Raw genomic sequence first — 23,320 nt, forward strand, 5'->3', positions numbered from 1 at the left:
TAATAGATTGGATGTCGTCGGGTTTACTTACGTTGGGGACTTGAAGCGAAGATAGAAGAGATGCGGCGTCGGTCTCTCCATGTTTGATAACTTTCTGGTGGCGATCCACCGTGTATTGTGATAAGAATTTCCCCTTCGCTTGACGCATGTAGTCCTCGTATTGCTGTTGCTCATCGGCCATCAGACTTTCAACAGCCGGCTTTAGAATATTGTCCGGGGAGATTTTTAGTAGATCTAAACACCTGTTCCCCAGCGGAGTCGCTAAATGTATGTTGACACCTTTTTCGGCAGCCAATCACTCAACACGAACCGTGGTGGTGCTCTCTGCATAGGGGCGGACGGTCCGCGGCCTGGCGCAAGGCTAAAGTTTCCTGCCTGACGACCGAACGGTCCGCGCGTGCGCAGGGGCAGCGGAAGTCACCGGCGGCGCCTGGATCTCGCTCCTGGGAGGGACCCCGTCGGGGAGGAGAGATCCTAGGAGATGTCTAGGCTCGGCATGCCGACCTAGACTCCTCTAATCGACGTAGAGCCGAAGAGAAGCGGAGAATTTGTGGATTGGAATACTAAACTAGAACTAAACTAGAGCTACTCCTAATCTATACTATTCCTTAAGGGCGCAAGGAGGGCGTCCACACCCACCCTCACCGTGGCTCCGCCCCCACCTACCCCCATCCATGATGCTACTCGCCCGAGTCCCGCTCCGCCATTCCCGCTAGGAAAGGACTCAGTGTCGCCCCTTCGATGCCCCCATCCCTGCGATGGCCACCATCCCCACCCCTCGCGACGCCGCGATGCCCGCGCCCCCATGCTCCCCAGCGTCGTCATGCCCGGCGCTGTCGGACACCCCCCGCCCGATGCCATGAGCTTTTCCTCAGCCTTGGCTTAGCACCCCACCCCTCCCCCCAATACCCATTGAGGCAGCGCACGCCCCCTCCCCCATGCCTCTCACGCCGACTCTTCATGGCGGTGGTCGCAAGGGCAACCCAGTCGCGCCCCCGCCTGCCCCCGCGCGCCCCCTCCCACGTCCGTATGCCGTGATAGCTACCTTCGCCTCCGCCACCCCCGCATCGCCCCACTCCCGTCTGCTGCCCCGCCAGTCATCGTGGGCTCGGTCAAGCACCTCACGCCTGCATGGGTCAGTCGCCGTTCCGCTAATCTCCTTCGCGCAGGCACCGGAGTCACACCATCCTCGCTGTCAATCTCGTCGCAAACCCTCCGCCCCTCTCTGGTCCAGCGCCGCCATGAGCTTCTAGACCCCCGCCCGAGAAATGTTGTAGCGTCTTATGCTGGGATGGGCGGCATCCGCGCCGTCTCTCTCGCCCTGCTGTGGTTCCTCCTCCTCTGGGTGGAGTCCTGCACTCTCCATGGTATCGACACTTCTTTATTGTCCCGTCTTGCTCGCTCGTCCCCTAAATCATGTCTACGTTGCCCCCTCCATTTTCACGAGTTTGCTCGCGTTGGCCGGGGGACGAGGGTCTCGAGCCTCGTGCCGCACTCCATCAGAGACCCCACAACCTTTCCGTGAGCGCTGTTGTTCCTGCTCCTGCCGGCGGCCTTGCTACCAACCTGAGCGTGCATGTGTTGGTGGAGCGAGGCAATTCCATTGCACGGTGTGGATTCAGCTTTCGATCAGTGAATTGCACATACAACTACCCTTGAGTCAAACTGACTGTATCCGCTTGTTTCTAACATCTCCCTTCCACAGTTCCACCTTGGCGACCGGTGTGACGAAGCAGGTTAGTCTGTAAGTTGTTGGGCTGTGGAGCAACCGTTTCCTAATGGGGAATTCAATCTGGTATGGTCCATGGACAGTGGTTAATTTAAGTCTGCAATGAACAACCTAATTTAAAGCTGCAATGAACAATACATTTTCCTTGGTTCAGAAATTTCAAAGGACCTGATGGTGGAAGTAAATCGTACCTATGCAACCTATATTCAACAAGCCCTAACAATGTGCAATTGCAAAAAACGCCAAAGTCTTAATTCAGGAATTTAAAGAAAGGCGAAGTTAACTTTCAGACAATTGGAGGCGTGTGTTCGATGGGGGGGTATTTTGTGCTGACCACTCATCACACATATGCATGGTACATTGTGTACTAGAGTGTTCATTTAATAGATGTAGAACCCAGTAGAATAATCAATTGCTTAGCAATATAAGAATGGCTCTCACACATCTATCTCATGCGTCGAGAATATTTGTTTATAAGGAAATGGTCTTGACGTTAACATCAGATCTACAAGTCTGATATGCTAATTGTTCGAACAACAACTTTAGATTATTATGTCATGTGTTATCTGTGCTCAAGTTTTTAAGCTTTCATGATACAACCTATCGTTGTTGAAGGGAGCATTGTGCTATTAGGATTTATTGTATCTAAAATTATATTATCTAAAACATGACGTCTGTCAGGCGCGCAAAGATATTATTTGAAGTTTTCGCTTTTCTTAGGTCGATTGCTATCACAGGATAGGCAGATGGTTGACAACGCCTGGATGACGGTGCCGACGTTCAGGGATTGGAACATGAAGAACAGGGCGCTGCTGGACTACTCCATGCACTTCTCCAAGATCCACGAGATGTGCAAGTAGAACAAGAGTCTCGGCAGCGGCAGCGACCTCCTCGCCCACGCGCAGGCCTAGAAGCCACGTCACAGCGACTAGCCGTAGGCCAACAGTGCCCAGCCCAAGCACAGCCGCCCCTACCCCGACCGACGACCGCTGGTGCCGCCCGCTCCACGCCTGCGACCACTCCACAATGGTAAAACTCTATTGTCCCGTTCTGTTCCAGAATCACTAATAAACAAACTTCTTTCTTTCTTTTGGGTGTAAATTCAACATATTATTTCTTAGATTTGTCTGGTCTTGGTTGAATTTTATAAGCATAGGGTAATAATTAGTGTCGAGGATTGAACTTGTTAATTATGAGAGTGACTAGAGTAAAAAGCCAAATTAGCAAAGCTGACAACAGAATAAAAAAACTGCAACTCATGAAACCATTATTTTAGTGTAACATCACAACACGTAGTAAAATTACCTCACCACTTTAGTAGGCAGCATCGCTGCAGTCTTTAGAAGCTCAATTTCCTACTATTGTCCTTCTGAAGCAGATTCCTGAAATGGCATAATGGTTTTGCAGGTTTAATTTAGAAAACTAAGTGTAGATCGGTTGTCCAGTACATGGACTTGTGAAGCCGAGAGCCACCCATTCCAACTCCATGCATTATTATTTTATTTGTTGTAACTGATAGGCAAGGATGGATTTTCCTGTTTTCTTAATCATATTGTCCATATCTATAGGCTTTCAGAAATTCGCTTAGATGCATTGATGTGGCACTGTCCGTAGAAGAATCTTAGGGAAACTAATGATGGGGTTTTGCCAGTTGAGGGGTTGTTAATTACTTTTTACTATTATAAAGCATTAGTCTCGACAGTTCTACGGTCGTCCAGCGTAATCCTTTTACAACCATGGTTAGGCTCCTAAAGTTTTTATTACGGATCTCACTACTCTAACATGGGAATCATTCTTCATTTACATGCTTAGGCTCGAACCATTTACATATCTGCATCTAAATTTTTAGGTTGTCACTTTGCTCATAGGTATCATTGTTTCCTTAAAATTCGAGCACATAGCTATTATTTAAACCATTATTCACGAATTTGTCAATACATAATTTCTCTTGTCGTATTTCACCACAATTCAAAATAAGGGATCTTGTCATATTATTTACATTTATGTTTGTCTGACACTTGTGCAGGGTGGCAAGTTTGACCATGTAGATCGTTTGTTCCAAAGCATGGAGAGCGCTTATATAAATAGCTTATCAAATACAAGTGACGTCAAAGAGCTTATTCCAGAATTCTTTTACATGTCTGAGTTTTCCGAAAATTCAAATTCATATCATCTTAGTGTCCTATAATAAGTTTGGCCCTATCCTCGCAATGAGGTGAAAGCTGGATAATTGGTTCCATTGTCTAAAAATATCATCTTGGTGTCAAGCAGGATGGGGAACCTATAGGCGATGTTGCTCTCTCTCCATGGGCAAAGGTAATAGTTCCTCTTCATGTTAGTTATACTTTTAATAATAGTTTTCTTGAGGATTGATTGTTTGTCCACCAGGATAGTTCTGTTGCTTTTATAATGACGGTTAATTTAGCTTTGCAACCGCATTAGTAAAAACCTGTACTGTTCTCAGATACATAGGGTATATCTAGCTTTCTTAATATAAAATAGATTTTTCTCAAACATTCCAAGCAAATTTACTTCACATAATGTTTTATTTATATTCTGACTTTGGCCATCTTCAGTTCGCAAATACAACCCTAATAGGTTTAGCATTGCAAAGAACAACTTTTGCATACTATTATGTAGCCCAGCTTCATAACTTGAAGGTGATGATGTACTATCTTTCGCATATATGTTACATTTTCTATCCCATTTAATGTTTTCCTTGTGCTATATGATTAATCCATACAAATTGTAGAGTTAACCTGAAGAATCCATCCACATCAACAGAGAAGCTCTTGAAAGTGGATATGTGAGCTCTAATCTCCATAACTGGATTGACCTCATAGGTGTGCGGTTGCTTTCAGTTTAAAATCACTATCTGTCTACTCATGGTGAGCAGTTGATCATCACTTGTTGGTTTAGTTTTCACAAATTCACCCAAAATCTATTTCAAGTCCCCCCTTTGACCAACTCATTATTGTTTCTATTGTTGTAATCTAGATCAGGAGGTGTTGATCAGGAGCAGCTAATCAGGAGCCTCATCAACCAAACTGCAGGGAAAGCATTATAATACCATAGCAACACTATGTGACATGTATGCTTTCTTGGTGTTCCTTTTTGTCATTTTTATTTGGTGTTCTCATCTAGCCATATCTATCGTAACAACACCCAAGAGGTCCGTGAATATGATGGGGTAGCGTTTAGTACTCTATACAAAGTATTTAATCTCAAACCTATTCTGAATTTCTGATATTAGAGATAATTTTATTTTTATTTTTAATTTATTCACCTTATATAGAGTACCGGACTGCAAGCCATTGATGAGATTGTCCCCAAATCTATGACGAGTTCCTCAAGCTCTACAAGTTTCTGGATGGATTCAGTTTTGGTTACATCGGTGTGTGGCTGCCTTCAGTTTTAAATCACTATCTTCTACTGACGACGAGCAGTTGATCGTCATTTGTTGGTTTAGTTTTCACAGATTCACCAAAAATCGTTTTCAAGTCCCCCTTTTGACCAACTCACTGTTGTTTCTATTGTTGTAATCTAGATCAGGTGTTGATCACGAGCCTCATCAACATACTGTAGGGAAAGCATTGTAATATCATAACAACACTATGTGACAGGTATGCCTTATTGTTGTTCCTTTTTGTAATTTTTATCTGATATTCGTTCTTCTGGTATCACAGCGCTGACAACATTGGTCTGTGAGAGGTAAGTTGATAATGGAACTCAAGCCTCCGTAGATGTTAACGGTTGTTTCAGTGTTGTGATTTAAACCATTCTAATATTCGTTCATATCTTGCAGGCAAATGTTGGGGATTGTCGTGCAGTCCTGTGTTGGAAAGGAATAGCAGTGGAGATGTCAAAGGATCACAAGCCGACATATGACGCAGAGCGTCAAAGGCATCAAAGATGGCTACCTCAACGGCGTACTGCCTGTGACCTAGGCTTTGGGGGACTGGGACTTGAAACTACCTCAAGGCTCGCCATCGCCTCTTATTGCTAAACCAGAGATCCGCTGGATGATCCTGATGGAAGATGACGAGTTCCTCATCATTGGCTACGATGGGATATTCGTGATGACTAGCCAGAATGTTATGAGCAATCCGCAAGGGACTCCGGAGGCATGATGATTTGTGTTCTGTCGCAACGTATGTGCACTCTATTATCATATATATAGAAGTCTGCATGGTACTAATGGTTGTAATGTAGTGGTGAAATGGCTAGATTAAGGGCCCGTTTGGTTCCTTTAGTTCAGGGATTAAAGTTTTGTTAGGAGACTAAAGTTTATTCTCTATCCTATTTGGTTCTAAAGACTACAAGTATTCAAAACATATTACATGAATCATAAGAGAACCAAAATACCCCTTAACATTCTCCCTTCTCCCGTCAGTAGTGCAACTAAAATAAAGGAGGGGTAAAAAGTGGAATTTATATGGTTTAGTCCCTTTTAGTCACCTATTGAGAAACTAGAGACTAAAACCGTTTAGTCCCTGTTTTATTCCCATCGTTTGGCAATTTAGGGACTAAATGAGACTAAAACGAAGGGACTAATCTTTAGTCACTCAAACCAAGCGGGGCCTAAAATAAAAAAAATTATGTATGGCTAGAATTACAAATAGACAAAACTTTTTCTCATAACAGTATAACACACATTTGTATAAGTTATCATGGTATTATATATTTCCGTTGCAACGCACGGACACTCACTAGTACATAAGGTAAAAACGAGAAATATACTTTATTTGATCGATTGTTTGGGGTTCAATCGGCCGTAGCCCTTCATATATATAAAGGGGAGGTCTGGATCCGCTTCAAACTGTTTACCGAGTTAATCCCATGGTTTTCGGTAACAAATCATGCGAGAAACTAGGAACCCTAACTGACTCTGTGCACGCGCGGACCGTCTGTGCCACCACCGCCGACTGTCTGGACCGCGGACCGTCCGGCCTGAGGGCGCGGACCGTCCGCGAGGCTCTTTTTAGCTTTCAACAAATATGATCCTCACTTGACTCAAGATGTTAGATCGTACTTTCGTATGTTGGGTGGTCGCAGAAGCAAAGCATCGCGAGGATCTGACAGGAGTGAAGGTTGGACGACTTGCAGAGCACTCTGTGAGACGAAGAAATCGCTAATCATGTACTCATATTACATGAACGACAAATCGTTAATCATGTGGTCATATTGCTTTATCAACCATTTTTTCCGTACAGAAATATCTACTAGTCGGTTGTTTTTGAAACCTTGTTCCATATTGTTGTTCCAAAAATTTATGGTTCACGCTCCAGTTATGGAATAAACCATATAAGGTAAAGTATATCCCTTCGTTCCATGCCTAAAAAAATTACGAATCCTCCCGTCTCTCGATTCCTTCATCTCGGGAACATGGCCTTTTAGGGCAATTGGATGTTATTCCCAATGGTTACAAGATTATGTACACAAATTCTAAGACACAGATTTTAGGCAGCGCATGTGATGAGGATGTCTGACATAATGCTTCCAGAGGCGGGCAGGCAGCCTGCACCACGGAGAGGGCCACTAAAAATCGTCACTAGAGGCTGTCCCGAGACACACAAACAAATAAAAATTTAAAAAGATGGGACCAAGGGAAATTGAGACTCTAACTTGTGAGACATAACACTCATTTACTTGCCGCTCCAGCAAATTAAAAATGAACTGTAATCTTTTAGTGACAATGTTTTGGTGCCAGTCAATTAAATATGCCGACTGCTAGCCAATCTTCCATGAAAGAAATGATAATTATGAAGAGTAAATGTGTGCAAACCAAACAAGTAATATGCCAGCCATCAATACACACCAGCTGTACTGTGATTAAAAAATATGAGCTCCGCTGCAACTGGTAAGTATACCGCCTATATATATAGCGTTCCCACTTCACCCAAATAATTCGTCAACGCAAGCTGCATACCATCTTGTATGATGTTCTGTAGAGTTGGGAAGGAAATGATCCATTCTATTGGGAAAGGGAGACAAAGGAAAAATACACATCAGAGTGAGGAAAACCTAGAGTGTGGTGCCACAGTTGTATGCTAAAACAGTTTTTCTGTATCAGTTTTTCTGATATTGTGTCATTGTATTGGCTGTTGTCATCTTATTTTTTTTATTCTTTTGTCTGAAATGTGACATTAATAAGTTTATTTCCTTCAAATTAATGTCTGACGGCTCGGTGGTTGTATAAGAGCAATCCTCCGTGTTAGAGACATTGGGACAATATAGTGACATTACGAAGAAACTGACTAGTAATGCAACAGAATTACAAGAGTAACGTATGATGTTTGTTAATTGGAATTTGACTAGCAAATAATTAATTGTAAGGATATCAGCAACCCGAGCACGGCAGTCATAGATGATGGGTGATTCAAAAGGTGTCAAACGTGGATCATGCTACGTTAATTATATAAAAAGTATTGTTTAATTACATAAGATGTCAAGTACACTATGGCGCCTGGGTTATATTTGTGTCAATGTAAATGTTTATGAGCATTTCAGTCACACAGATCAATTATTAACTAGATCTTTTCTACGCACTCCAACTGATGATGTCCTCGAACCTCACCACAGCGTGCTACAGTAGGATAGCCTCAGCTCCCCTATGACAGCTTCACGAAGAATCGTTGTTAGCGTATGCCCTCCACACTCAATTTCCGCTACCTTTCGATTTCCAGCACGAGTGAAGCATCCTCAGTCAATGAAAGTAGAATTGGCAAGCACCAGTGGTCGGTTTTACTGGCCAGCATATGGATGTAGAATTGGCTACGGACTACATAATTGCTTGATGCCCCACCAGGCACCAGTTGGGCCTTTTCTTTATACTCCCGCCATCTTCCTGAAGGATCCGAAAGGACTGCTAGATGTTCATCTGTCACCATGATTCTTGTGGTGGGTCTGCTCAATGACTTTCGGGCTCCAAAACCATATGTTCACAGGACCCTATTTCACTACTGGAGCATCAGGCTTCTGTCCAGCACCATATGTTCTGGTTGTCTTAAAACTGGAGTACCGGATTTAAATGTGGAGTTCGTATAGAGGACATTAATACTGGTTGGTGTCCCGAACCGGTATAAGTACTAAGTTTTTAGTATCGGTTGAAGACACCAAACAGTACTAATTTAATGTGCACAAATGTCATTAGTACCGGTTCTAGTAACAAATTGGTACAAAATTTTAATTAATTCCCAGTTGAAAATACCAACTGATACTAAAGATCTTCAAGCTGGCGCAAAAAACAAAGATGCTTTTAGTGCCGGTTCTAGCAAAGTACCGATACTAAAGGCTATTTTCCATTTCTGGCAGAAGTTTTGGGTTCCTGTCCAAATTACTTTAGTATCAGATCTTATAAAGAACCGGTACTAAAAGTGAAGGGTTTAGTACGGGTTCAGTACCAGTTCTTGCCTAGAACCGGTACTACATATATTTTGATTCCCGTCCAGAACTTTCACTTTCCCACTCAAATGTCTTTAGTATATGTTCTTAATTAGAACCTATACTAAAGTTTGCCCCTATAAATATGACCTTCTCCAAGTCGTTCTCAATTGTGACCAATTGCGACCAATACCACTGAGTTTGACATAGCATGTAGAAGATATGCCTCATCCCCCGATGAGTTTTATGCATCATTCTTATGTATCTTTGCTATAGAGTTTTATTTCAACACACTCACGAAATGATGTTTGTCCATGTTTTTCCTTTTTGTTTGTTGCCTATAATACTTTCATCATTTATTTTAAAGTCTAATTTCTCTGTTTTATATAATTTTCATATGAATCCTCCTAAAATTGATTTAGGTGAAATGGAGAAGGGTGGAAGAAGGACAAAGATGAAAGAAGAAGAAACTGAGATGATAAAAATAGGGCCGCAGAAAGAAATAAGACGAAAAAACTTTCTTGTTTATTTGTACTAAAAATATGTAACACTTTTTGGATTTAATAAAGTGTGTCAACTTTATACGAAGAAAAAAGGAACTACTTGTACATTTGGATATATGACCCATTGGAAATATGTGCACATATTATTTAATTTACTATTCAATATCCATAAATATCAATTTGTATGTGGGAAAATAAACATTCCAATTTAGTGCCGGTTTTTTGTTAGAACCAGTACTAAAGGTCCCTCTTTAGTAGCTGTTCTTGCCAATAACCTGTACTAAAGGCTCATCTTTAGCATCCGTTCTAGGCCAGAACCGGTAATAAAGAGGAGACCATTAGTACCGGTTCGAGCCAAGAACCAAAAGTCACTTTAGTACAGGGCCCTACAACCGGAGCTAAAGGTTGATGTCTTTAGTCTCGATTGCTCAGTACCAGATGGGAATTCGTTATTGTAGCCATTGATCCAGACAAAACAATACAACATGGAACTGATCAAGTTCCATAATCAAATTGAAGGTTCTAAATATATGTTTTTTCGATAAGGGAAATTTTATTATCTCAAGATTGTCATAGTCACAACACACCTGAAAACCAAAACATGAAAACTACATCACACAAGATGCACACGGTCTAAACAAGAGTAACAACCTAAACACTCTAATAGAAACAATCCTAAGTCTGAAAGATAGGATTTTATAGCACAACCCGGGAACGGAGCCAGTGGACACCCAAATAAAGAACCTGCAAAGAATGGGTCACATATTTTTGTTCAAACACAACATCATTTCTGTGTCACCAAATGGCGCAACAAACTAATACCGCCCCTAATAGAGCAAACATTTTGAAATCTTTACTAATCCCCATAGCCATGAATCAAACATATTGGCCATGCTAGAGGGAGGGTCAATACATGTATTGGAGGAGTATATATCGATGGACAAAAGAATAAAAATACTTGTGCTCTCCCTCACCAATGTCGTTCTTACAGGTTTGTAAATGCATGAATCAAGCATTAGTTATCTGTTCCATAAATCAAAACAAACATTAAATGCCATAAATATATGGTCTCAATGTTCATATGCTTAAGATGACCTACCAAATTTCCTTGTTCTCGACTAGCAGTTCTGCTACAAGTTGTAACGTGTCTAGGTCGGAAGCACCTTCAAGGCTGATGGTCTACACCTCTTCCTACTGCTGGTATCATGGGTTCGCATCTTAGTTCATGCCCACAGAACAATGATCAATAGCTGATATTAAGGATTCCCATGTTAGTGCATTCCCACATTGTGTCGAACAACTTATCAATTAAAAAAACTCACGGAAATCATTGGCAGCTGCATGTTATGCGAGCACGATACTGATAGTAGCATAAGCATGACATGCTGCTGAATAGACATGGGCGGTGCAAAAAGGTAGTCCAGATGCAGTTCCCGATGCTTCCCATGCTCACACAATGTGATGGTTGCTCAAACGATGTTGTACCAATATTGTTATAGTAAAATGGGAATAGGTAGGTGTGTGCTGATTAAATAATTCACCAGGCTCCATGCTGAATAATACTAGTATAATATATAATACGTCCAACGAAGAGATGTAGCATACGTGGCAAGCATTTAAAGAGGAAAAATCGAGTCACTACTCACGTGACATTAAACTTCATATGCAAGTAGAAGGTTTTGATAAGGAAACCCAATATAGGATTTAAAAGGTGGATACATATATTGGACAAAAAGTATTGCATTTTTTAGTATTTGAATGTAAAATGCCCAAAATCTGTTACAACACTATAATCCATGAAGTTAATGGTAATTATATATAATTGGACAGTCCATGAACCAATCTTGTAGCATTTTTTAAGGAATCACGAGGGGTTGCGCCCTACTATTTTCAGCTTCGTCATCGAACTCCATCTCATCCCCCGCCTCCCAACAAAGGGATAACATCTTCAACAAATTGCTCATCCAACATATCATCATAGTCATCTTAATTCAAACAGTGCCACATCAGAAGTCGATGCTAGGCAATGGTTCCCTGCGTCCCAACTCCCACGTGTCCTATCATCATTCAAATTCATAGCACTATTCCTCTTCTTTGCCATGTTATGCAGATATGATTCTCATATTTAGCTGTACGACAATTCCTGTTCACCAGCCACCTATTTGGTTCCCTGTATCCAACCGTGCAAGGCCCATGGGATGCAAAATTCCAACAGTTCCTGTTGCTTGGTTACCTAAATACAAGTTTGGGCCAGACTGGGCGTGTGCAATACACTGACCTCAGCCAGGCCTGTGACATACGCACGAAATCCACGTTCGTGGGTAGCTAGGCTGGGTGTGTGCACAACCCATTGGCTCTCCTCATCCCCGTTGCATCCGCAAGGCTGCCTCCCCCGTGAGCTAGGGTTTGGGATCCTCAGCCGCTGTGCGCTAGGGTTTGGTGTTGGCGCCCTCAGCCGCCCCTGTCGAGCTCTTCCTTTCTTGTCTCCACTCGCCCTCAAGGTCTCCCACTCCCATCTCCACTCGCCCTCAAGCTCTCCCTCTCCCATCTCCACTCGTCATGAGCTATGGTTTGGTACCCTCAGTCGCCGCTATCGAGCTCCCCCTCTCTTCGTCGAGCTCGCCTTAGTTCCCGTTGTGGAGCTCTCACACCCTCCCCTTGCTGTTGAGGCTTGCTGCTTCCAGGTTTCTTCAAAGGTAAGGAGGTTTGACATTTCCCTCTCCCCTAGACACGAGCTCTTCGTCTAGATCTAAGAATCTTGAGTACTATATCTTGGCCTCTTCCCCTGACCACGAGCTCTTCGTCTATATCTAAGAATCTTGACTACTACTGGTAGCTGTGGTTGTGTATATTCTAGTTTTTTGGTATTTATGCGGTTTTTAGCTCTGGTGTAGCTTGAGGTCTGATATAGCTTGAGGTCCTAAAATACTGCTGCTTTTTGCTAGATAAAGCCACCTTTGAACAGATCTGGTATAGCCATGCTACTTTTTAGCTCCCTCTCTTATTTACTCTGGTATAGCCATGCTGCTTTTTAGCTCACTCTCTTAACAGAATTGGTATTGTGGTAGATTTAGTTCCTCTGATATTTTATGCTATGAATCCCATTCTATGTATTATTTTCTTTGTCAAACCATATGTTAACATATCACTCTCATAACATATCTGGTATTTACTCTAGTATTGATCTTTTGTGGTTATGAAATCAAGTTCAATGCACATTTTGTGGTAAAAAACCCTTTTGAACTATTGATTTGAACCAACCTACATTATTTAAGATGACTTGAAATTGTCTAATTTAAATCTGGTGGTGTCCTGAAGAATGCATTTAATTTTAAGTGCCATAGAAACTTCATTTTATTTCCCATTTTGCTTTGAAGAAAAAAGAAACAATGGTAACAACAACATGGAACTTCATTTTCTATGGAGGGGGGTATGTAACTTCATTTTATTAGTCAGCTGATGTGCATTTAACTTGTTCCATGTAAGAATGGTAAACAACCTGGTGCGGTACATCTGGCGTTTAACTTTATTAGTTAGCTGATGTGTATTTAACTTGCTTTTGTGTTTCTATAAGGGCAAGTAGAAAGTTAATTTCTAATTGATAGACCTGCTCTTAGGTGGAGTGCTGGAATGTCTGGGTTTGTTCTACACTGTTTTGTTGACTTGATAGGTACTAGGGTTAAGACTGACAAGGGTTTTAAGGAAATCCACCTTAACTCTATTCCTAAAATGTCTCTGAGTTCTATGGCCAAGAAGTAACAGGTCAGCGAGTGTACAATGACCTTCGTAAGTGGAGGTCTAGGTGGGTCAAGGTTTGCAAACTGAAGGACATTTGTGGTGCTCTTTGGGATGAGGATACCTTTGTCATAAGCTTAGAAGATGGCCATTATGTTGTTTACATCAAGGTTAGGACCAACACCTTCCTTTTTCTAACTTGTTCTAACTTGAAATTGCTAACCTAGGTTGCTAACTCAATAGGATCACCCAAAAGATGATGATTACCTCAATAGGCTCATAGAGAACTATATGCCTATGCAAATCATATTTGGAAGTGGGGTTGCCACAGGTAGGTTGGCAATGGGTTCAAATGAGCCTTTGGGCAAGCCAACTGACATGGTTGACATCCTAGATGATGGCATTAAAATGACTTCAGAGTTTGTTGAAGGTTCCAATCTAACTGGCAAGGGGAAGACTGTTGACAAGGGCACCCCTGGTGACTCCAATGATAGCAAGCCTATGTCCAAATTAGGGAAGAGGAAGAGGTACATGACTGATGAAGATGTTGTTGTGTTCAATAGGATGAAAGAGGTTGTATCTGATGTTGCTGCTGCTGTCCGTGAAAGCATCCATGCTGAAGCAGCACCTAGGATCTACAATGTTGTAATCATCTATCCTAGGTTATCTTGGGAGGCTCTCATGTATGCCCTGAACCATATGATGGAGCACAAGGCCACCTCCCTGTGTTCCTGGACATGACTCCTGATGATCGTGACCTATGGCTCAAGACTTTCCTAGCCAAGCACTACCACATCTGATCTGTCTATCCTATATAATGCCTAAGAACAGATATGCTACACTTTCTCGGATCTTTCTATCCCTTTATGTTGTTTAAGAACAGATATGCTACACTTGTTGTATTTTGTCCTTTTATGTTGTTTAAAATAGATATGCTACACTTACTGTATTCTGTCTATCCTATATGCTACTTAAGAACAAATATGCTACACTTGATAGAGCAATGATGTTTCCCTGAGTTAGATTAACCTGAGTTATAGGCATTTCCCTATTTGAGAATAGATATGCTACACCTGCATAGAGAATGATGTTTCCCTGAGTTAGATTAACCTGAGTTCTATGCATTTCCCTATTTGAGAATAGATATGCTACACTTGCATAGAGTAATGATGTTTCCCTAAGCTAGATTAACTTGAGTTCTATGCATTTCCCTATTTGAGAACAGATATGCTACACTTGCATAGAGCAATGATGTTTCCCTGAGTTCTATGCATTACCCTATTTGCTAGCTTATTTATTGGTCTGCTTGTAGACTTGTTTTGCTGGTCTGTTTGTTGATATCTGTTTGAGAACAGATATACTAGTTGATGATTAAGAACTGATATTCTACTCTTGTTCTTACAATAATTGACGAGTTTGGTATATGCCTATGATGCTAACCTAGTATGCAAAGACATTAGTCAATGAAAGTTGATGCTAATCTTATTTGCTGGTTCAAAGAAACAAGTGTAAATTGTGTAGACAGTAGCTATTACTACTGTCAAGCTTACTGTGTCAAGCTGTTAAGCTGGTAAATTGTGACAGCTTGAATCAAGCTATCAAGCTATCAAGTTGTCCATGTTGCTATCTCAGCAAATAAGACTACCTTTGTCAAGCTGTCAAAATGGTAAATTGTGTAAATTTTTCAAGCTGTCAAGCTGGTATATGCCTATGATGCTAACCTAGTATGCAAAGACAGTGGTCAATGAAAACTAAGGCTAGTCTTATTTGCTGGTTCAAAGAACCAAGTGTAAATTGTTTAAACAATAACTGTTACTACTGTCAAGCTTACTCTGTCAAGGTGTTACTACTGTCCATGTTAAATTGTGTAACTTGTCAAGCTGATTCTACTCTGTCAAGCTCGTAAATTGTGTAAGCTGTCGATGTTACTATCTCTGTCAAGCTAGTAAATTGTGTAAAATTTTCAACTTGTTTACTGGTAAATTGTGTAAGTTTTCAAGAATTCATTTGTTCCTGTCAAGCTGTTCATGTTACTATCAAGTTGTCCATGTTTAGCTGGTAAATTGTGTAAATTTTTGAAGCTGTTTAGCCGGTAAATTGTGTAAATTTTTCAAGAATTCATCTGTTACTATCAAGCTATCCATGTTTAGCTAGTAAATTGTGTAAATTTTTAAGCTATTTAGTTGTTACTATCTCTGTCCATGTCAAACTTGATAGTTACACACGTCCAACAACCGATCAAATCGTAGCTCATTCGATACAGACAACCAAACATACACCCATCAAATCCTGACTCATTCAATACAGACAACCAAACACACATCCATCAAATCCTGGCTCATTCAATACAGACAACCAAACAATGAAACTAATTATTACTTGCATCCATTTGTTCAAGCTGGGCTCAACCTGCATCAAGATTTCAACCAGGCTCTCCCCAGCCAAGGAACCAAACATGCGGTAGATTAACAGCAATGGCGACCCTGGCGCAAGGCTCCGCATTCCCATCATAAAAAACATCATCTCCTCGCGTGCAGTTATCATCAGTTCGTTGTCACATGACGCCTTCAGAGACCCTCTCCAAGCGGAGGCCTCAGGCCTCCACCTCTGTTTCCCCTACCAATTCGCTGCCGCACGCTTGTGCATTAGTAGAAAAAAGCTTTATGTCTGCATTAGGGTATAATTTTTTAGGCGGTTTTAATTATTGAACGTCAGCTAAATAAAATGGTATGTAAAATCAATTTCTACTCGCGGTTTTACTGCCAGTAGAAATAATTTAAAATCAATTATTTTTAGTTTTTTCAAATGACCTCGCATGAAAAACCGGTAACGTGTGCTGTTGGCTTGCCTTAACAGAATCACAGGTGAAGAATCATGATGTTATATAACGGAGATAAGCTACCGTGAGTGCGGGGTAGCTATTTGAGGTCGATACAACACACAATTTAGCTTTATAGCTCACGTGTGCTGAAGTGGTCAAGGCTTCTTATCATACACGCACAAAAACAAGAAGCCACTTTTGATGAATGGGATAGCCAGTAGCTAGTTCTGCTGGAGACGACTTCTGATCTCAATACAATAGAAGCAATGCTGCTTTTCAGATCACACCGGCATCTATTTGAACACGTTTATCTAGAGAGTACAGAAGATAGCAACACCATTATGCTGGAAGAGAACACTGTAGAAAAACATGTTATGAAGACTAAACATTAAATTACACTTCCTCCGTTCATTTTTATATATCGCCCGTTTGTATAAATTTGAACTGTGCTGCATCAAATAAATAAAAGCGGACTAGTATCTTCTAAGATGACATAAACAATGACCAAACATGAGTATTAACTAATGACTCTAAAGTCAAAGCTCTAACATTTAGAACATTATTATAATATATGTTTATTTGAATCTTATATCAAACTGCACGTTATGCTCTCATGCTGCAAAGCATTCTCGAAGCTCATGTATGTCACTAACGGAACAAAGTTCTTTAATGAGTGCCGCAGACATTTGGCAAAAGCACTAGTAGAAAAGAGCTCTAAGGTGGTGGCACGCAGAAATTTATACTAACGGTTTCAGTTGCAGCACGGCAGTGAAAAAACAGGTGGACCCGTCTTAACGAACCGCCAGTGTAAATATATATACACTGGCGGTTCACTTAACAGAACCGTCTGTGAAAAGGATCAATTTCCACTAGCGGCTGAATTAAGTACACCATCAGTGGAAATATAATATATGCTGACGGTTCTCTTAAATGAATCGTCAGTGGAAAGGATGTATTTCCACTGGCGGATGTATTAAGTAATCCGCCAGTGGAAATATAAAATATACCGGCGATTCTCTTAACTGAATCGTCAGTGGAAAGGATGTATTTCCACTGACGGCTGTATTAAGTAACCCGCCAGTGGAAATACATATACACTAGCGGTTCACTTAACTGAACCGTTAGTGGAAAGTCGCTTAGGGGGTGTTTGAATGCACTAGAGCTAATAGTTAGTGGCTAAAATTAGTTGGAGACATTCCAACACGTTAGCTAATAGTTCAACTATTAGCTATTTTAGTAAATTAGTTAATAATTAGCTATCTATTTGTTAGCTAGCTAATTGCACTAGTAATTTTTTTACCTAACTAACTATTAGCTCTAGTGCATTCAAACACCCCTTAATCTACGACATTACGGGAGATTGTAGATTCTAATTGAAAAATGGAAACAGATAAATACACCGAGCCAACTAGTGAATTACATTAACAAAATGAGACTTCTTTACAACTTAACTATCGCTACAATTCTGAATAAATAACCTACGACACTAAGGCAGCAGCTATTGCATCTCAAAATGCACTCATGTCTAACTCATCAGATGTGCTATTGCTACTCTCACCTAAGTGTACATCATTAACAAGGTTAGTAGGTACAAATTGGTCAAAGTCTCGATCGTGTATAGCACTGTCTCGAATGAAGTTATGCAGTGACATACAAGCAATAATAATCTTCGATTGTTTCCTAAGCGAAAATGAAGGTATATTTAGCAGGATTCTCCACTTCATTTTGACGACCCCCAAACGATCGCTCTATAACATTACGGAGGGAAGAGTGTGCAAAGTTGAACACTTCTTTTCTACCTACCGGTCGCCTCGCATTTTGCCATTCAGAAGTATAGTACCTATGACCCATATATGGTGCAAGGTATCCCTTCCTGTTGGGATAACTAGAATCTACAAGGTAGTATTTACCTGTATCAAAACAAATTTGTACTTCAATACATGTGATACACATTAATAACGTATGGTACAAAACTAAAATATAGTTTTACCTTCAGGTGGATGCGGGAACCTATCTCGATAAGTGATCAAAGTATCCTGTAATACTCTAATATCATGCACTAATCCAGGCCAACCTATGACGACAAATGTGAACCTCATATCGAAGTCACAACCGACCATGACATTTGGTGATGCATAACCGTGTCGACCAATATACTTCGGCTGCTCAGAGGTCGGGACAGAAGCGGGAAAGTGGCTTCCATCTATTGCACCTATGCAATCCTTGAAGTGTGGCCAAAATCTACTCTCTCGCAGCCTAGGATGAATCTCATTGAAATGTATGTCCTTAGGCTTGATGACGTCCGAAGACATCATATAAATTGCGTTAAGGACTTCACTAAATTTGCGGCTAATTGTTTCCAACGAGTGACCAAACTTGTTCCTAATCTGTCTAAAAGATTATGGACCCCCGCATGCCCACAAGAAAATTGCAACCGCTTCCTTTATACTTACTCCACGACTTGGTTGCAGACCATAACTATGCACCAACGTATCATGCAAACGACGAAACACAGTGCGGCACATGCGAAACATGTCATAGCAATCATCACTATTCTCCAATGTACGCTCAACCCATTAGATACCTGTTTCGACCATGCTTCTTCTGGGTACCCTACTTGACGAGCTACCCCAAATATCCAAAGTCAATGCTGCCACTAATAATTCCTCATGATCCCTATCATCATCACTATGGCCGGTATCAGGCTGAAACATCTGCACAGATACAAACAATAACTAGTTTTCTGCAATCAGCAATTTAACATACAACAACTTGACGGTTGTACATTTATCATAAGTCCAACATAGTTCTCACACATATACAACAGTTATTATTGTAAATACTACCTGAACTCGAATATTTGAAATACTTTTCCGACTCAAAAAAATACTCATAGGACTCAATGTTTGTAACAGCACTGGACGACATAAAAAACGACAGATTGTTTGTAAAAAAACTGGACGATGGAAAAAGACTCGTAAGCCTGACATTTTGAAGCATAAGAGGGCTACCAACACCTAATTTGACTTCTCATTCTTCTCGTAAGCACGACGCAGCCAAGCGTTCCTTCCTTCTTTGGTCTTGAGGGTAGCAAATACATCTCTATAACGTTTCTCCATTAAAAGATGAGTCGCAAAGAAATGTAAGTCGCTTCCTTCCTCTGCACCATCTTTGATCACTTGTTCCAATTGGGCAGCAACCTTTTTATGCACGGGGTCGTTTTCAGATGAGGTTATGGACTTGTAAGAGCCCCTGGACTCGAAAGCATCGACAATCCGTTTCATGTATTCATCCCTCATATCCTTTTTCTTCTTAGGTTTAGGAGAGTCATGCAAAACCTTATGCTTTCCCTTAATTGTAGAGCTAGGGTTAGGTGTGCTGTTTTCACCCGCACCAAAAATGTCTTCTTTGTGACCATCAGATGATGAATTAGCATCCTAAACTCTAGGAACAAGGGTTGTCTCATTGGTGCACACAATGGGTCCAAACATTATCTTAAGGTTGTCCTCATTTTTAAGCGGGGCAGTTTTGAGCATAATACACCCTGTCATTGCCTGCAGTAAAATGGAATTTCCTACTTTCAGATGCCGATCAGTATTCCTAAACTAGAAAATAAAAAGGCTAGTTACTTCATTTTGCTTAGCCCACCACTCATCTTGTGCACTGATTGATCTAGTATGAGGGTCTCGACCAACACCTGTTGCCCTTTGATTAAGTGTTTTCCATTGCGTGTACATTCTCTTTAAAGAGTCCCACCTATTCTTCATTTGATCCCAGGTGTACGTGCGACCAATGCGTTCCTTAAACTTCCTAATGAGGTCAGCATACCCTTTTGCATCTAGAAAGTTATGCGGCTTGTTGCCTGCATTGACCTCTTCTACACAAATTTTTGTGTAAATCTTTGTTGCTCTTGTGTCCCACTTTGCAATCACTTTGCCAGACTTCCCCATCTAATGCAAAACAAGTATAAAGTTAAAGAACTAGGAAGTGTACTCGAAAAAAGAAGCAAAATAACACGCTGAAGGTACCATAATACCATATGGTACTAGCAGAATTGCTAAAATTCAGGTTCGACTTATTACATACACTAGCATACTTTAGATGAATCCAACCGATCATGGACACAAAACACTTGGAACAGATGACACCTGCACACTAAGCAAAAGTCTGTTCCTATTTACGTAGGCCTAAACCCTTACTGGCAGGCTAACCATGTACTAACTTAAACCTCATTATCACTAAAGAAAGGCATCTGATCTATTTCGTATTCAACACCCCAAAAATTTTCAAAGTGCTCGGCAAAATCCCAGTCTTCATCGAGGTCATCTTCAGTAGGGATTGGTGAGGACAAGTTTGAGGGTTCGTAGTCGGTGTGAACATGGTTGGTAACGTTGTTGACCTTGTCCAAATGCTCTTGCAACACAAGAGAGTCCTGCTCCATCATGCAAGCAATGTCCTCCAATGCTACACGGAGTTTGGTAGCCTCAAATGAGGTCAACCCTCGTCCAGGACGGATTGTTTCCCTCGCTACAGAAAATATCTTGTCCGCAATCTCTTGCGTACAAACTTGAAATAACCAACAAGTTCAGATTTACATCACCTTTCTTGCAGTGGATCTTTGGACCGAAGATGAAACTGGATTTCTCTCGGATATCTGAAAGGCACATTTCAAAGAAAAATCGTTAGTACAAACCCTAAACTCGATCTGATTCAAAGTCAATAGAGGGTGGGATGAACCCTAAACCCTAAACACAAGAGTGAGGTCGTACGGAATACAAATCGGACGAACAAGCCGACGGCTCAGTTGGAGGAGTACACGGGGAGTACAGGGGGAGAATAGTCTTACCTTGGCGACGTGCGGACGATGGTGGAGCTGGAGCATCTGAAGTGACGACGGAGACACCGGAACAGCGGGTTAGGGATGGGGACGAGTCGTGTCGAATGCGAGAAGTCACCCGAAAGCGGACTTAGTGGGATGTGGTAACTTAGCTGCATACGGAAGCGCTTCCACTAAATGATTTCATAGGCGGTTCCAATAGCCAGCCGCCTGTAGAAATGATTTACACAGCCGGTTCCTAAAGCCAGCCGCCAGTGTTAATTCACTATTTTCACAGCCGATTCCTAAAGCCAGTCGCCAGTGTTAATTCACTATTTTCACAGCCGGTTCCTAAATCCAGCCGCTAGTGAAACTTTTTCACTAACGGTTCCTTAAGCCAGCCGCCATTGTAAACAAGAACTGCTTTATTTATTAGAAAGGATTGTTTTCATCCTAGTACAAACTACTTTTCCTACCAGAATAAGCTATCATGCTGCAGCCGACGACGCTTGCTGGGAGGCATCTCATCGCATTGGCTTGCCCCGCCATCATCATCGCCGTCATCATCGCCACTGCCGTCGCTGTCCTGGTCACTGTTGTCGTCGTCGTTCTCGTCATCTTCGTCGGAGGAGGAGACCATGCCCATCCAATGTCCAGATATCGAGTCGCCATTGTTGTCCAAGGACTCCACATCTGATGATTCTCCATCGTACGTCCAAGACCACTCAGTGCTGGTGTCGGAGTCCAGCTCCCCGTCAACGAGGAACTAGAGGTCGTCCCCGTCGATGAGGTCGACGTCGGATTCCGATGCAACTGCAAAGTCCCATCCATTTGCATCCCAATGCAAAGGTGCCTATTTTTCATATGCCACTATAGGATCCCACTCTGGGGTTGGTTCACGGCTAGAAGAATGGGAGACAAAAGAAGCAGAGGAATCACTCGGTGATGTCAACATGGGTAAAGCTAGGCGCCACCATTTTTTCTGAGTTGCGATGAATGGAAATGTGGCCGATGACCATTTAAATATATTAAAATCGAGAACTCGATCGATGTTTACTCGAACTTCGAGGAGCAAAGAGGCGTCAAAAGTCGCCGCTTCGTGTTCGGCGACATAATTGTTGTTTCAATTCTACAGGGATAGTTGAAAAGACACAACTGTTCAACATGAAACAGTCTCCACAAGCGGCTGAGTTAAGGTGCCGCCAGTGGAAAGAAGATTTCCACTAGCGGTTCCGTAAGACAACCGCCAGTGATCTGTTTTTCATTGACGGTTTCTTAAGCAAGCCGCCTGTGAACTTTGTATTATAAATACCCCTAACCCTTGACAGGAAGCTAGCTCGCAGCCAACTTCCATTGGAGGCGATTTTGGAGGTCCAGATTATAAAAAATACAAGGGTCGAGGTTTTGATCTTCATTTTTTGGAGGAAGGTTGCTAAGAAAGGTTGGTTTTATGTTTCTTTGTCAATTTTTGTTCATATTATTTATCATTTTAGCCAAATTTTGTATCTAGGCTTTTATACCATGTGAGAGAGCAGTGTGTAGCCATTCGTACGTTCGGCTTATGTTAGAAATATATGTCAATTTTAAGTTTCGTTCCTTGGTTGTTAGGAAATTTTAGATTTTTTTCTCTTGCCAATTTACAAGTGTTCTGGTGTGTTTTCTATTACTTTTTACAGGTAGTGATGGAGAGGACATCGTGGATGTATAACTTACCAAGGCTAGATCTATCATATATATCCGAGGTCCATAGGTTTATTGATGTCGCTACAAAACAAGCTTGGAGAACAAAGACAAAGCATATATATTGTCCATGCATGGACTGCAAAAATGTTATTGTATTTGATGACACAAACCAAATCATATCTCATCTGGTATGCTGAGGATTTGTGAAGGATTACACAGTTTGGACAAAGCATGGAGAGGGTAGTGCGCCTTATACGACTGAAGCCGCTGAGGACGAAAGATTTCAGTTTGTTCACGGGACACACCCACCTCTTCCATAGAGTGAACATGTAATGCCAAATGTAACTGACCATGGTTACTGTGGAGGAAGTGAACATGATAGAACTCATGTTCTACCGAATGTTATGGATGAGGAAGATGCAGAATTGTTAGAGGCAATGTTGCGTCGTCATACGGATCCATCAATGTTCTTCAAGAAAGGTATGGAGTCCCTAAAGAAGGCAGCAGAAGAGCCTTTGTACGATGAGTCTAAGGGTTGTACCAAAGAGTTCACGACGCTATGGTATGTGTTAAAGCTGTTGATGTTAAAAGCTAGATATGGTTTGTCTGATGCTGGCTTTGATGCGTTCTTGAATATCATCGCACACATG

General features: G+C 41.6%; 1 protein-coding gene across 1 annotated transcript; it reads left to right on the top strand.

The window, feature by feature from the left end:
* Positions 1-13,092: 13,092 nt before the first annotated feature.
* Positions 13,093-14,456, top strand: LOC109944554 (uncharacterized). Its single transcript, XM_020549325.2, has one exon. It carries the CDS (start codon positions 13,642-13,644, stop codon positions 14,089-14,091), a length of 450 nt encoding a protein of 149 aa, XP_020404914.1. The 5' UTR covers positions 13,093-13,641; the 3' UTR covers positions 14,092-14,456.
* Positions 14,457-23,320: the final 8,864 nt, after the last annotated feature.

The sequence above is a fragment of the Zea mays genome, chromosome 2 (assembly GCF_902167145.1).
Source record: "Zea mays cultivar B73 chromosome 2, Zm-B73-REFERENCE-NAM-5.0, whole genome shotgun sequence".
NCBI lineage: Eukaryota > Viridiplantae > Streptophyta > Magnoliopsida > Poales > Poaceae > Zea > Zea mays.